The sequence below is a fragment of the Pelecanus crispus genome, chromosome 9, assembly GCF_030463565.1.
Source record: "Pelecanus crispus isolate bPelCri1 chromosome 9, bPelCri1.pri, whole genome shotgun sequence".
Taxonomy (NCBI): Eukaryota; Metazoa; Chordata; class Aves; order Pelecaniformes; family Pelecanidae; genus Pelecanus; species Pelecanus crispus.
Window position 1 is genome coordinate 12,542,811 of NC_134651.1, and position 14,496 is coordinate 12,557,306.

At 43.2% G+C, this 14,496-nt stretch overlaps 2 protein-coding genes across 3 annotated transcripts in view; one reads left to right on the forward strand and one right to left on the reverse strand.

Annotated features, from left to right (window-relative positions):
- On the reverse strand, positions 1–3,651 carry RPL35A (ribosomal protein L35a). 2 transcript variants are annotated; one of them, XM_075716527.1, is made up of 5 exons: positions 3,621–3,651; positions 3,155–3,197; positions 1,860–2,012; positions 706–847; positions 1–59 (listed from the first exon to the last, which is right to left on the reverse strand). In XM_075716527.1, exons 2-5 carry the CDS (start codon positions 3,163–3,165, stop codon positions 36–38), a joined length of 330 nt encoding a protein of 109 aa, XP_075572642.1. In that variant the 5' UTR covers positions 3,166–3,197; positions 3,621–3,651; the 3' UTR covers positions 1–35. The 2 variants fall into 2 exon arrangements, with proteins under 2 accessions (XP_075572642.1, XP_075572641.1); XM_075716526.1 differs by having other exon boundaries at positions 703–847.
- The window catches only part of DRC9 (dynein regulatory complex subunit 9), a 24,840-nt gene continuing 13,907 nt past the window's right edge, over positions 3,564–14,496 (forward strand). Inside the window, 4 exon segments of the mRNA XM_075716844.1 lie at positions 3,564–3,758; positions 3,841–3,938; positions 9,071–9,218; positions 12,677–12,921. Of these exon segments, the coding sequence (XP_075572959.1) occupies positions 3,564–3,758; positions 3,841–3,938; positions 9,071–9,218; positions 12,677–12,921 (686 nt within the window).

Below are 14,496 nucleotides of genomic sequence, written 5' to 3' on the forward strand. Positions count from 1 at the left end.
TTAAACAGATTCTCCATTTTATTTCCAATAAAAATTTAGATCCTAGATGGATACAGCATCTGTAAAAGACAAGATTAGAATCACGTTAGAAATCCTGTTACTGGAACGTACTATTTTAAATGCAAGTTTTGCAGTTACAATCTAGATCATCGATCTCTTCATCTACTACAAAAGTGACCACCCTCCTACCCCCCACTTACACAGAAGATATGCAAGGATGAAAAAGTGTAGCAGCATCACTAGGAAGACATTAAAACTTTAGGTGATGGACCTAAAGGGGACAGTCTCATTGAAGCCTTTGCAGCTAAACCAGGTCCTAGTGGAGAGGTCAGGACAACACAGCCCTCAGTTAAAACACTTGGGAGGTAGGAGAAAAATCTGTCAACAGGTAGGAACTGGAGTTGAAAGGTACAAAAATACACGTACAATATCCAGGGAAAAGAAATCAAGATAGCTTTAGAAGGGAGCTGAGGAAGACTCCCTGAACTCAAAGAGCTTTTCCAGACAGCGAGGCAACCCCCCTCAGCACAAGAAGCCAGCAATAAACTTCTCCTAGCTCCAAAAGGAGCACTTATCAAAGAGCCATGCTGAATACACAAAAGAAGAAAACCACAGTTCAAGCTTTCCCTCATACTATGTGGGCTTAAAAGGCACCCTGAAAACTACCAACACATATATTGTTGATAAAATAAATCCACTTACCACCCGGATTCTGTGTCCAATGGCCTTGGCAGGAAGGTTGGAGCGGAACTTGGCACGAACCATGCCGCTGTTCCCATGGGCACGGGTTACCTTCCCCCAGATCACTCGTGTCCTGTTGGGCTTGCCACCGGGGGTTACAGTGTTGCTGAAGAAAGAGAGGACAAGAACCACTGAGCACGCCAGTCACAGCTCTGTATGGGACTGACCGGTGATGGGGCAGACAACACAGCCTCTTTAAGGCACTTCCATAACTGTATTCCACAGCCATACTTAGTTGGACCACATTCCATTTATTTACCTGTGAAATTTGCTAGACCTGGGATTTTCACTATACCTTCCAAATAGGTATTGCAGCTTGTAATTTGTCAGAAGCACCACTGGAGAACTAGTAACAAGTAACAAAACTTAAAAGTCTGGAAAACACTAATGCTAAGATGATCAAACCAAAAACTCATCAATTTCAACCACTGGTATAAGACTGCAAAAACTGCTTTAGAACAAAAGCCATATGCCAGCTTGGAAACAATAGTGGTCAAGTTAACAGTCTGATCAATTTTATTCAGGGCAATTCTGAACTCCCATATCTGAACTCTGTTAACAACTACACTCAAAGAAAAAAATAAGTGGAAGGTAGTAAGTGACTGTTCTTAAGGCCTCCACCAATACTGGCACAGCAGAAGTGACAGTGCTCTGACATGGGCACGCAAAAGCCAGGATAAAAATTCCTCCAGGCTTCACAAAATAATTCTGCTGTTAAAGTAACTCAATAGCTCATAGTACTCAACACAAGTTCACCTCACTTCAATTTACTCTATCAAGCTGCCTTCAGTTTTTGCCAGTCTCAGGCAAAATTTGTTTCTCATCCCGTTGGCTCTCTACCATATCATTTATAACAGTGAATGATTATTTCACATAACTTCATGATCTGAGTTAAGAACACACAGGCCAATTAAGCAAAAATAACCAAGGACTTTAAAAATGAAACCAGCCCAGGAAACTGGTCTACACAGTACTCTATGGACATTCTATTGATAAACTGAGCCCAATTTATTTTTGTTCTAACAAAAAGCTCTATAAACAGACTGTTCACATCCTGGCATTTAGAAAAGCTGATACAGGAATTGGCTAATTTAGCATAACAACAAAAAGTTACTTACTTTTTAGCTTTGTATACATAGGCACACCTCTTGCCCAAGTAGAAGTCTGTCTCCTGACGGGCATAAACACCTTCAATTTTCAGAAGGGCAGTGTGCTCCCGCTGGTTTCGGAGGCCACGTTTGTAGCCAGCAAAAATGGCCTTACACCACAGCCTAAAGGCATTGAAAACATTTACAAATTATAATTCACTCCAAACTATCAAATGCAAAACCAAATAACATTCTGTTTCCGTAGGAACTATTTCCACACCAGTAGAAATTCAGGTGAGGAAAAAACCCTGTTTTTGCTTTTACTTAATGACTGCAAATCCTTACATTTAGTCAACAGAGGAAACCTAAGTAACTGGGACATGAAGTATTTATGAGAACTTTGCCTCTTTTGTCTTGTTATGAACTTTTGACACTACAGGCTTCATAAGAAAACCAGAGCACTTCAACATTAGTAAGTGCTATGTTTTCAAATGTCTACAAACACTCTGTGATGAGGAAATACCACTTTTTTTCTATACACCACATAAACTGAGTCTCCTGCATTGCAGTAACTGCTATAGCAGAAGATATTGACTATTCGTAGCCTCAAAAGAATTAACTGCGGTCTATGGGGACAGCCAGAGAGACAGCCCCCCCGCCCGACAAGTGACATGACACAAACTCCCCAACAATTCTTCACGACAAAGACCTGTTTGTACTATGCACATAAAGCAATTATAAGGCTCATTCCACACATTGTGTACATGACACCACTGTCTCAAACTGCATCCAGCAACTGTCCCATAATACAGCATTATTAAACAAAGCTATCCAGTTCTTCCTTCCATGCATGCACAACAGAAGATAAACTCCACAGATAAATACTAAGACAAAACGCTGTGATTCAGACTTCACCATTTACAACCTCAACCCCTGTATCCTTAAGAAAACTCGATGGCATAGTACCTCCCTTACTCAAGGAAACAATATCAAAGCCTCTGCTGTATGCTGAAGGTTCACAAACCCTGTGCTAACAAAGCCACCATTAATATCCCACATCTATTAACAGGCCCGGGAAAGCGTAGCACACCACAGGAACAGCTACAACCAGTTTAAGGCAGAGGCTTCAGAAGAAAGAGACACAACTGTGGGCAGTTAACAGAGGACCCAGCAGGATACTGGACAGATGAGCTGTCCTGGAAAATGAGAGCAGCCACAGGAAAACGGATCACAAAACACTCTCAGAAATGCTCAGTTTGCAAGATCTGTCAAAGGAACACTGTAACAACGACCCGAGAGCCATCTCAGCGGGGCAGGTCACTCACCTCCCGGTCATGGCGTCCTCCTGAAGCCCTGGTCCCAGCAGGCCTAGAAAGGACACACAAGCCATGAGCCTCCCAGGCCGGCAGCTCTGTCCAGCCGAGCGAGCGGGAGCTGCCGCAGGCCCGGTCCGGACCAGAGCATCCCGCCGGCCGGGGGCCACCCACAGCACAGCGACGAGGGCACGAGGGCCGCCAGCCTCCCCAGGACGGCCTCCGCCTCACGGGGGAGGGAAGAGGACCCCTCCGCTTCCCCACAGAACGGGACGCTCCAGGCGCCTCAGCCCCCCTGCAGCTGCGGGCCTCAACCTGCGGCCGGGACCATCCGCCGCACATCGGCGCCATCCCGCCCTCTACCCGCTCCGCACGGCGCCAGCCGCAACGCCCCGGGAGCCCCGCGCCCGCCGACGGTCCCATGGCGGGGGCAGCTCCCCCCCCGCCTGTCACTCCGCGCCGCTGCTCCCCTGCTCACCCCCACGGCGGCGAGCCAAGATGGCGGCGAAAGGGAGATCAGCCGCGCTGCCCTCCGGGATATGGGCCTGGAAGGACCCCCCGCGGGCGGCCGTGGCACCGCCTGAGCGGACGAACGGCGGCGGCCCCGGCGGGGTGGGTACAGCGGCCCCCAGCGCCGTCCCTCTCCCCGTCCCCCGCGTCCCCTTTCTCCTCCGGGTGGCGATCCGGGGCGGGGCGGCCCCCGGCCCGCCGTGCAGGCACCCGCCGGGGCAGCCCCGCGAGGCCCCCGGAGCGTGGTGGTCGCCATGGAGACCGGCGCTACCGCCGCCGCGTCCTGGTGAGCGCCGCAGCGGGCCGGGGCCGGGCCGGGGCCAGCACCGGCAGCGGGCGGGCGGGCAGGGGGTGCCCGGCCCGGTACGGTACCGCCGGCCCAGCCGCTGTGGGCAGGGCCCTGCGGCCGGCCGGGGTGGGAGCCGGGCGCGGGGGCGGTAAATCCCGGCGCGGAGGTTGAGGGGAGGCCTGGCAGGGCGAGCGGGGCTGCAGCCCGGCGGCGGTGAACCGGCTGCGGCGGTGGAACAAGCCGAGGAGCCCTACGAGGGGGCAGGAGGAGGTGAAGGGCAGCGCATGGTGCTCCTGGGGTGACCAGGGCTCCGCGGCCCTCTTCTGATGGCTGCTCTCCCAGCCCTGCCCATCTTTCTCCGCTCTCACCTTGAATTAGTGAATCATCTCAACATTTATTTTACTCCCGGTATCACCGGTGACAGAAAACATGTATTTCTATGCTCAAATCCCTGTAATGAAGTCACACAATCCTGAGTTTTTCTAAATAAGAACCGGTGGAAGCATGTACTTACCCATTTTCCGAAGTCAGGGTCATTTACTCCTGATTTCTGTCACTTCCCTCACATAACCAGAAATCCAGGTGCATTTTCGGTGCACTTTAAGTGATTTAGGAACTTACTCCAATATGAAATGTGCCCTGCCGTCCAGACTTGCACTGTAACTTTGTTCCTAAGTGTCTTAAGCTGCATTTGAATGTGTGCCCAGGGTGCTTTTATGAAAAATTGGATCTCAGGAGCAAAATCTACCATCATCTTGTCACCAGCTGGGCTTGAAGAGCTTGAACCTGGACTGAGGAATTAGATCCCGATCCAGGAGGAGAATTAAGTCTATCTGTACTTTGCTGGGCCAGGGTAGAAGCACTCAATGTGTTGTAAGCATGTATAAGCAGAGGTTTTTCTTAGAGAGATTAAATTATCAGGAAGTAGGAACAGAGAAGGGGTGGAATATTATGAATTCTCCAAATTATTCTGTTGGCATCTACTTTAAGGAAGAGGTAGAAAGCAAAGCAACGCCTAGTAATCTACCCAGTTAACAGTATCAAATGTGTGCTTGGAACCTCTGCTCAGGGAAAGGACACAATCCCTGCTTTGAGGAGAAGAAACCATCTGTCAAAACATTCTGTTTTCCAGCAGTAGAGATGCCACAGCCAATAAATGCTCCCTAAATCTTATCTTTTCCTGTCTCATACAGATTTAGTCCCATATGGGACATACAGCTAAAAGCAGCACCATGTCTTTCATTCCTGCACTCGGTTCTCCTGGGTTCTCATCAGTACAGCCTCAGAGACCAGGAGCGGAAAGTCTTTCTCTACAGTCAGGATGAAACCTAAATTGCATCTCTAAGCCAAAAACAAGATTACTTCAGCTTTTCAAGGTTTCTTTTCTTTTATATATGATTTTCTTATACATAACTTTTTTTTTTCAAATGGGCAACTTATGTTCTAACATTGGTAGTGGTAGGCAGAGTTCTGTAAGGCCACAACTGTTTTGCTTGCCTAAGAGACATTTTTTTGGTAAAAACTAAGGTATTTCTGATTTATGGCCTAGCCACTGCCACCGTGGATATTCAGAATCTCTCTTTGCCAATCATTTGCAAAACAGAGCTAAAGGAGATGTGACATTCTCACTTGAATTTTCTCACTGGAGTTCATCGGTATCTCCTTAAAAGGAATGCTGCAAAAAATGTTGCCTTTGAAGCCATTTTAGTTTATCAGGCAGCGGGATGGGAGAAATGTGCATCCAAGACTCTCACACAGCAGAGGGAGTTGCAATCCCCAAAGGAATAGGAGGCCAGACCTTTTATACAGTTGTTTTAAAAATTATTTCTTTCCCTTTAGATCAGCAGGGAAAGAATGTCAACCTAAACTCTTGGGGGAAGCTGAATCCTTCATGTACCTCTTTTTTTTTATTATAGAGTTCAATGAAGGAGTTGAGCAAAGTGCAGTGATTAAGCCTGATGCCAATGGCTGAATCAGGATGGTCTGTGGGCACTGTGTTAATGCTAAAAATCCAGGGAAAGCAGTTCGCTATTTGTAGTATTTCTTAATGCCCCAGACAGCAGTCTCCTTCTCACTTCCAGGTCAACATAAGCCCAGAGCATTCTGGCTTGGCACATGCATCTGCTGAGTGAGTATATAAGAGGAGATACATAGGAGGAGCAAACCAGCTGGCTTTACAGAAACATTCCAGCTGTGAGCTTTCTTAACATGCATTATTAATATCTTCAGTTAATTCTCTCTTGGACGGAAGTTGCTGATGGGATAGAGGAAAAGCTATTGCATCCTCCTTTGTTTCCAAATAAGTCACTTTTTCCTATGAGAGCTGCAAGTGTTATTTCTTCTTTCAAAAATGCTGTTGTAATCATCTGTCACAGCTCTCCCACAACAAATCTTTTTTCACCATATTTTTACCATTAGGACTCCACATGTAATAGATTATTCTCATGTTGTTTAGATTCAAAATATGGATCATCAATTTCTTAAAAAAATAAAAATGAGTAAAACATTTTAAAAGTATTTTACTAGTGTCCGTTGACTGGAAAGAGACATTGTCTGACTTCTCTATGTAAAAATACTTAATTTCTGCATCTCCACTTCTATCACTGATTCCAAGTTTGAAAAGAAAGGAAAAGTGATGCTTTTAGTTTATTATACAGATTATTATTTATTTGTTAATGATATTATCAGATTCCTATCTCAAGCTGTGGCTTTTTTTTTTTTTATATATATAATTAAGAGGAAGGAGAGAAAAAGTCTCAGAAGTAAAGGGAGGAAACAGTTCCTTCTTAGTCACAGGTGACCATCAAAAACCCCGAACAGTGGGATTAATTAGGTAAGTCAGTATAAATAGTAGAAGAAGGATAGTAAACATATTGATAAAATGCAGAATCACTCCTTTGCTGTTATCTTTTCTTGCCATGATTTAAACATGTTTCTTCTTGAAATAATTTAGGCTGCCTCTGGCATTATCTTGTCTGAAAGGCTGTTCCGTATCTTCATCCATCCAGAAGTTAGAAACCTTATCATAATTGCCTGGTTTAGAGGAAATTACACTCCTTTGACCCTGGACCAGTATTATCCTTTAACTTAAATAGCTCTGTCTCTAGGGGGTATCTACTCTTCATATGAGAGTAATCACAGTCCTCAATTCTTTCAACCTCTTGTAGAACAGAATTTCTATTCCCATGATCACCCCAGTAGTCATCTTCTGTACCTGTGCATGTTTTTTAATACAAATTACTAGAAACATGCACCATGCCTTTTCTGAGGTTTACTGATGCCTTATGCAGTGGCACTAAATACTTCCGTATATCTGTTGAAGATACCAGTCCTGCTACATCATAGCACTTTGCATTATTCATGGTTCATAACATTAGAGTCATGACACTCCTGAGCCCTCTCTTCCACCCTGTGCTCCCAACCTCATAGCAGAAATTCTTGTGAAAATCCTCAATGCAAGGCTCTGCACCTGGTAGTCTTGCATTTTGAAGATATTATTCAGTTAATCAAAGAAAAGGGTTTAGGCTGAAAGGAGCAATATACCAGTCTCATGGACTATCCATGTAGCTGTCATGAAGAAGACTGCCACTCGTACACTAGGCTTTCTAGCTGTAGTCTTGTGCACAAGGAAAGACGTGCCCTGTTACAAAGGACAGTACATTTCAATACATATTGTATTAAACAATTTACTGCAAGAGACAGGGACATCAAGAAACAAATATATAAAATCTAAGTTATTTTTGTTTGGTTTACATATTATGTTACTAATAGACACCTATTAAACCTGCACTGAAAAGTGACCTGTATTTTCTGCCCAAGTAAAATTAATTTCATGTTCTGTAACTGTAAACTACTATATTTTCTTCAACAAAACCAACAAAAAAGGATGAGGACAAATGGTAACAGTTTCAGAGAGGTTACAGTAAGCATGTGTTTTTTTAAACACTTGTTGCTTATGAAAAATCACTGTTTTTCAGTGATCTAGAGTATAACTGCATCTAAATCTCTTTAATTTTCATAGAACATGCCCAAGTCTTACCCTGTTAATCATGCTAACAGGCATTGTCTGATGTATTTCCTTGGCATGCTTACAGATTGCACTGTAATATTCTGCAGACCTAGAATATGTTTATTCAAGGGTTTTACAGATGACACAAATCCAGTTGTGGGTATAGCAGCCAAATGAAGATTCTGTTAGTGGATGTTGATGCTTCCATTGCCATGACATTCAGGATCTCAGTCATCTCAGACTCCAGTTGTGCTAGGTGTTATACAAGACATAGCTGTTTTGTGAGTATAGGGTTTGGAGGGATTGTCCAATGGCTTACCAAAACATTAAACATTTTGGAGAATTCCTCCATTGTTATGCAGGTGTTTTCTTATGCATTTATCTAAATGGACCAATTTCACTTGGATTAATAGTGAACTTCCACCATTCCCTAGATGTGCTTTCACAATATTCCATCTGTAAGCAAGGCAAAGGGATGCTTAAGTGTATATCAGAGCAGTTTCGTATTGGAAATGCAATTTAAAATAAAACAACACAGAATGGTAAAGATAGTTTACTTAGTCCAGATATTGGTTCTTGTTTGACTTTCAACATCTTAAGGTGGTAACAGTTCCTGCTGACGGGATTGGGGTCATAAAAATGTTAAGGCTATGCAGTAATAACAAGGAATGATTAGAGCACGAAGGCTCACCATCTGAGATTTTATAAGATATGTGGATTTATTTTTTTCCTTTTAAAAAGGCACCTTCATTCCATTGTTTCCCAAAGAACAAATTCCATCATGAAACACTGCTCCCCCTTGAACTGAATGGTGAGGCCACCTCACCCAGTTTGTGCCTTCCATATCCTTCCCTTCTCAGCCTATCTACCCGATCTACCATAGGAGGGACCAGGACCTACTTTGTTTTGTGAAAGCTAAACATTCCCCCTGTCCCTGCATGCAGCCATTAGCAGAGGATGGCTCCTCTTATAAACAGTGTATGAAAGGCTATAAACAAAGCTAGGGAAGTATATGAAAGGCTGCAAATAAGGCTATTTCAGGTCTACCTTCAGTTTAAACTACTGTTACTAACACCATACTGTCTTTCTCATTGGTATCTTTTGCCTTTGTTCCTCTTAGAAAGAGCACAGAGACTACAGAAATGGAAAAATTCACTCATCTGGAAGCTCTGCTGTTTACTGCTGTGCTGGAGAATTGTGTTGATCAGCTCTCAATTCTTGGATACATCATGCCAGTTCCGTATGAGGGCAAGACAGACATCAGCCACGTATGTGCCTCTATTCTTGCTCTTTAAAGAAATCTGTCTTGGTTTTCTTCTTGTCTTGGTTTTATGTCTTCTAGCAGCGTTTTTTAAAAATCAACTCAGATATTTTTTCTGCAAAGTGCTCCATGACCATTGGGTGAAGAAACACAATAAAATGGATGACCAATGCAGCATCACTGAGAAGCCTTTATCAGGACTTTGTGCAAAGGACCCCACTGACCCAAGATGAGGTTCCTGGGCTTATAATTTTAAAATCACGGTGGTTAGATGACAAGCAAAGGATTAGGGAAAAGGAAACAAAATATATCTAGGTTCTTATCTAGATACACAGCTATTTTAAAAATGCAGAAGAACAGGATATTTGAAAATACTCAAACCCAAGGTATTTCTGTTCCTCTCTAAGTCCATGCTAAAGTTCCTTTAGTCCTCACAGACAATAATTCAGAAAGATTCCACTTGAACATATATTAGTAACTACCCATTCTCAATGACCATTATTAATTAGTTGATTTCTAATAGGCATCATAACTAAGAGTGTTTGGGCAGAGATATAAAGAACAGAGAAGAAGCCCTAACGCTCAGGCAGAGGTTTGTTGCTGTGGAGAAAGGTGTTGTGATATTTCTGGTAGCTGGCAGACACAGGAAACAGGATGGGACCATCCTGAGGGGTAAATGGTTCTAAGTTCTGTTGTCATATATTTTAAATGACATAGCAGGCTGTTTCTAGTTTAAGCAGGTTTGAAACTCTTTTTTAAGAGGAACTAAAAACAAGTGTGTGACCAGGATGGAAAATAAAAACTGGGATCCGAGTTTTCAGATCTAATGCTGTTCACTCTGTTTAATGTACCACTTAAGAATGCAAGAGGAAGGTAAATCAATATGTTGTTTTCTGCGCTTTTCCTTTCCATACTACCACCTTTCCAAAAATTCCATTGCAAAGCAGCCAAGGCTGGTGTTACAGTAAATTTCAGGGCGTGAACGATGCTTAGACTGTGCAATAGAGGGCACTCCTCCCCTTAAAAGAGTCCTGTGAGCCAGCTTCACCTGTTTCCAGAGGATGTTTCTCCCTCACAGAGCTGGGTGGGAAACCTCTCATGTGCCAGGAGCAAAAACACAGAGAAAGAGCATATGTCTAGGACAGTAGGAATTGTTCTTCAGACACACAGACTCAGGTTGATAGACCTACTAAAGGTACACTTAAATTATAGAGAAAACACCTTAACTGTTCTCTTCAATGACAGATGCTCATTTTTACCAAGTCATTTCTTAAAACACAATTTTCTCACAGACTATAAACCCTACTTGTGTTCTTAAAGATCCCAAAACAAATCGAGAAGGAAACAATTTAGAAACAAGAAAATGGCTTAGGGAAGCTACTTGCTAACTTTGGTGCTCTGTAATTTGCTACTCCTCCCTGTTTCTTAGTTTACATTTGGCTGCTATCATCATATTTGTAGAAGACCTGTATTTGCAAAGCACCCTGGAGCTCTGTCAGTCAAAAAAATCAATGACATTTTCAAAGCCAGACACCTAAATTTCAGTTGATGACATTTTTGAGAGGATTAATCACAGTGTTGGCCAGCACCTCATTGATTTTCCAAATCGGGGACTCTTGTATATTGCTTCATGCAGTGCATTCCCCAGAGGAAGGCAGCCTTTCTATTTGCTGAATTTTGGGCAAAAGACTAGCAAAAGATAAACAGCTAGGAGACTACACAGATGGTAACACAGGCAGTTTACAAACTCTTTGCTCTTACATAGTTATTTGGTAATTATTAGTGTGTAAGTCCCTACTGTTTACAGACAGTCCAGTTACAGCCTGTCTTGAACTTTCCCAGACTTTAAAAAACCATCTATCGGAACATTCATAAAATCTACATGATATTAAAGCAGTTTGTTTGCCAAAATTAGTTCTTTCTGAAGTACAGCCATCACCAGCAAACTATTTAAACCCTTTTTTTCTAATTAACTATGTACTTTTCATTTGTCTGTGTATACTTTGCATGCGATTCATTTAATGTAAATTTAACTGTCCAAAAATTAAGCATGTAGTCACACCTAGACTTCTTCTGTAGTCAGTGGTGAGTCAGGCACTGCCAGAGGCTGATTTGTCCCATCCGGAGATGTCCAAGATACTCAGAATGAAGCAGCCCCTTGCAGTGCCCTGTGCACTGCCCTCACAGACTATGGCAGCATCGCAGACCACTAATGGAGCCTTGCTTGACAAGTAACTTCTTGGAAGTACTACTACTGGCATACACAGTTGCTGCCCTGACCGCTTGTTTTTACTCTGCCCTCTGTGCTGTGTTGGCACAAACGTGTGTGTGGTTGTGAACAGATCTGGACTGAGAACTGGTGCTGCCAAAAATAAACTTTTTTTTTTCCTATTTGCTGGAAAATGTTTCAGCTCAGTGAGTTCTCTAATCCATTTCCCCAAGCAGCCAGGGTGAGGAGTAGGCAGCTATGGACTAGGATGGGGCTGGCAGTGACTGCGTTAGCTGGCCTCAGTGGTACTGCTATTAAGTGTTGAGCCAGAGATGCCAGTAGGCGGGCAAGAAAATTTTCTCTTTTTATGTCCCAGTGTATATGCCTGCATTCTTAGCCATAGTACATAAAGCAGAGAAATTCATAGAAGTAAGGCCTCAGCTGATTTTATAATGTGCTTTTGCTTTTCTGGGGCTTTTTCTTTTTCAGTAAAATTGGATATGGCCACAAGATACCTTTTCATGTATAAGAGATCTGCCAATATTTTGAATTTCTTCTTTGAATTCATGTTATACTTCCTCTGCTGTCACTCTCTCAAAAAACCAGCTAAGCAGATAGCTGATGTCTATCATTTCTATTTCCACACACCTCAGCTCTTGTTATAATAATAATATTGTAGGGAAAGGTCATGGTGACAGGCAGTAGGAAATGGCTAAGATGGAGAGAAGGCAGAGGGGCAACAGACTAACAGTCTTCCAGTACATAAAAGCTGCTGCAAAGAAGGATGGAATTATTTGTTCTCTGTGCCTACGGAGACTAGGACAAGAAGCCAGGGGCTCAACTGCAGCTGAGGAGAAAAAACTTTCTTATGGTAAAGATTGTTGTGAAGTGCTGGCACTGGCAGGAGCGTGCATAGTCTCCATTGCTGGAGGTCATTAAGAACATGTCAGGAATGACACAGCCTGAACCACCATCTCTTGGGGCAGATGAATTCACCTTTTGAGGCCTTTTCTAATCCTGTCACTTTAGGACTTTTGATCCCTTAAACTTTAATAAGCCTACATTGTGTGCTCAAAGCTAACCAAGATAAATGTTCCGGCTCTTCTACTCTTTGCAGAATGTAACATACGCTATCAACTGCTCTTAGAATGGCTTCATTCTAGTTTATTATTAATATTTCTTCCGCTCACATAACGTCGCAGAGGGTTTATTTCTACTGCCCAATGTGCAAGCACATCTCTCTCATTCCCTTTTAGACTGGCATCCAGGAAATGAAAGAAATCACAGAGACCCAAAAGGACCTGGACATTAACTACCAAGAGCTTATGTCGGCAAGGCCAGGGAGTGGGGGAACAGTTACCTCCATGTCTCTGAAAAGCATCAAACACAAGCAGCAGCTGGGGAAAACTGAAGATCTAAAAAGTACCCATCATCTTTCCAATAGAGCCATGAAACACAGTGCTCTGTCTGTAGAGAAGCTCAGAAAAATTCAGGCTGACAGGTGAGTGAAGCACAAATATGATGACTGTCGGGGATGCTCAGAGCTGTAAAGTTCTTAGTCTATCTCTTGAAAGCAAAACCACAAGCTTTCCATTCTCCCACTGCTGGTGTACCTCACTCTTGATCTGGAAGGAGTACTTCTAAAGAGAGCACTGGGGTCTAGCTTTGTAGGCCATTTAGTTCTGGCCTTTACTTGCCTCTGGATGCCAAGTAATGACAATCAGTTTATTCTGAATGGAGTTGCAAAATATTACCCAGTTGATAATGGTTGCTTGGGTAGAATTCATGCCAGGTAAAAGCCAGTGCTCATGTTCTGGTATCTGGAGTCAGGTTCCCCTAGCAGATATATACAGGCAAAGTGCAATCTGAGCATTTGAAGAAGAAGAGGCTGAGGGGAGACCTTATTGCTCTCTACAACTACCTGAAAGGAGGTTGTAGTGAGGTGGGTGTTGGTCTCTTCTCCCAAGTAGTTAGCAATAGGACAAGAGGAAATGGCCTCAAGTTGTGTCAGGGGAGGTTTAGATTGGATATCAGGAAAAATTTCTTCATGGAAAGACTGCCCAGAGAGGTGGTGGAGTCACCATCCCTGGAAGTGTTCAAAAAACATGTAGACGTGGCACTCTGGGACATGGTTTAGTGGACATGGTGGTGTTGGGTTGATGGTTAAACTGATGATCTTAGAGGTCCTTTCCAACCTTAATGATTCCTAGTTTTAATTTCATTAAAAAATAATCCAGCCACCAAGCCAGGAAACATGAAATTATTACTCTACCCTTAACTGGTTTAGTGGTGGACTTGGCAGTGCTAGGTTAACGGTTGGACTGGATGATCTTAAAGGTCTTTTCCAACCTAAATGATTCTATGATTCTATGATTCTATTCTATGACTGTCTCATGAACTCAGTTATTCTGCAGGGCACACAGAGCCTCTATGGTAGCTACAGCCATTCCCCTTTATAGAGCAGGTAATGTATATAAAGACCAAAGAACTTCTTTCTTTTTTTAAAATAAATTTTATTCCTGCACCTAATCCAGTGCCTCGATTTGCAGAAATACCAGCAATCTTTGGTTTAAAAGACAGACTGGGGAGCTGAGCATTCAGTATGCATTTTTCTGCATCCTGGCTTCTGTCCTTTAATGTTATTTCAACAAAGGGCTTAAAGAAGATCCTAACACAAATTAAGAAAATGCAGCTAAAATATAAACACCACATGCACCATGACATTCAATAAACTGGGCAAGCCCATGTATTTGTTAAGATCACCCTAGTGCTGTACTGGGATATTTTTGGCACCCAGATATCCCTTCATAGACACACTTGTCTGCACCCCCAGGTCTCGTTTTCTGAGATCCACCTATTTGCCACCACTCCTGCAGGCCAGCAGCCTTCTTCCTAATGGCAGCACAGTCTGGCAGAGCAATGGATATGTTTGTGCCTCTTTGCTATTTGCTAGAGTAGCATCCAGGGCAGCATTTTTAAATTATCAACTTCACCAACTCCTAATACAGAGTTCTCCAGATGTACAAGAAGCAGATACCATGAGAGAAGCACTCCTGGGTTTGATAGGACACAGGAA

What these genes read in the sequence shown, in the direction of transcription:
- RPL35A (XM_075716526.1), bottom strand. An exon ending in TATGTATACAAAGCTAAAAA is followed by an intron (nt 848 to 1,859) that starts GTAAGTAACTTT and finishes CTCTTTCTTCAG; the next exon opens with CAACACTGTAACCCCCGGTG. An exon ending in TTGGACACAGAATCCGGGTG is followed by an intron (nt 60 to 702) that starts GTAAGTGGATTT and finishes TGTCTTTTACAG; the next exon opens with ATGCTGTATCCATCTAGGAT.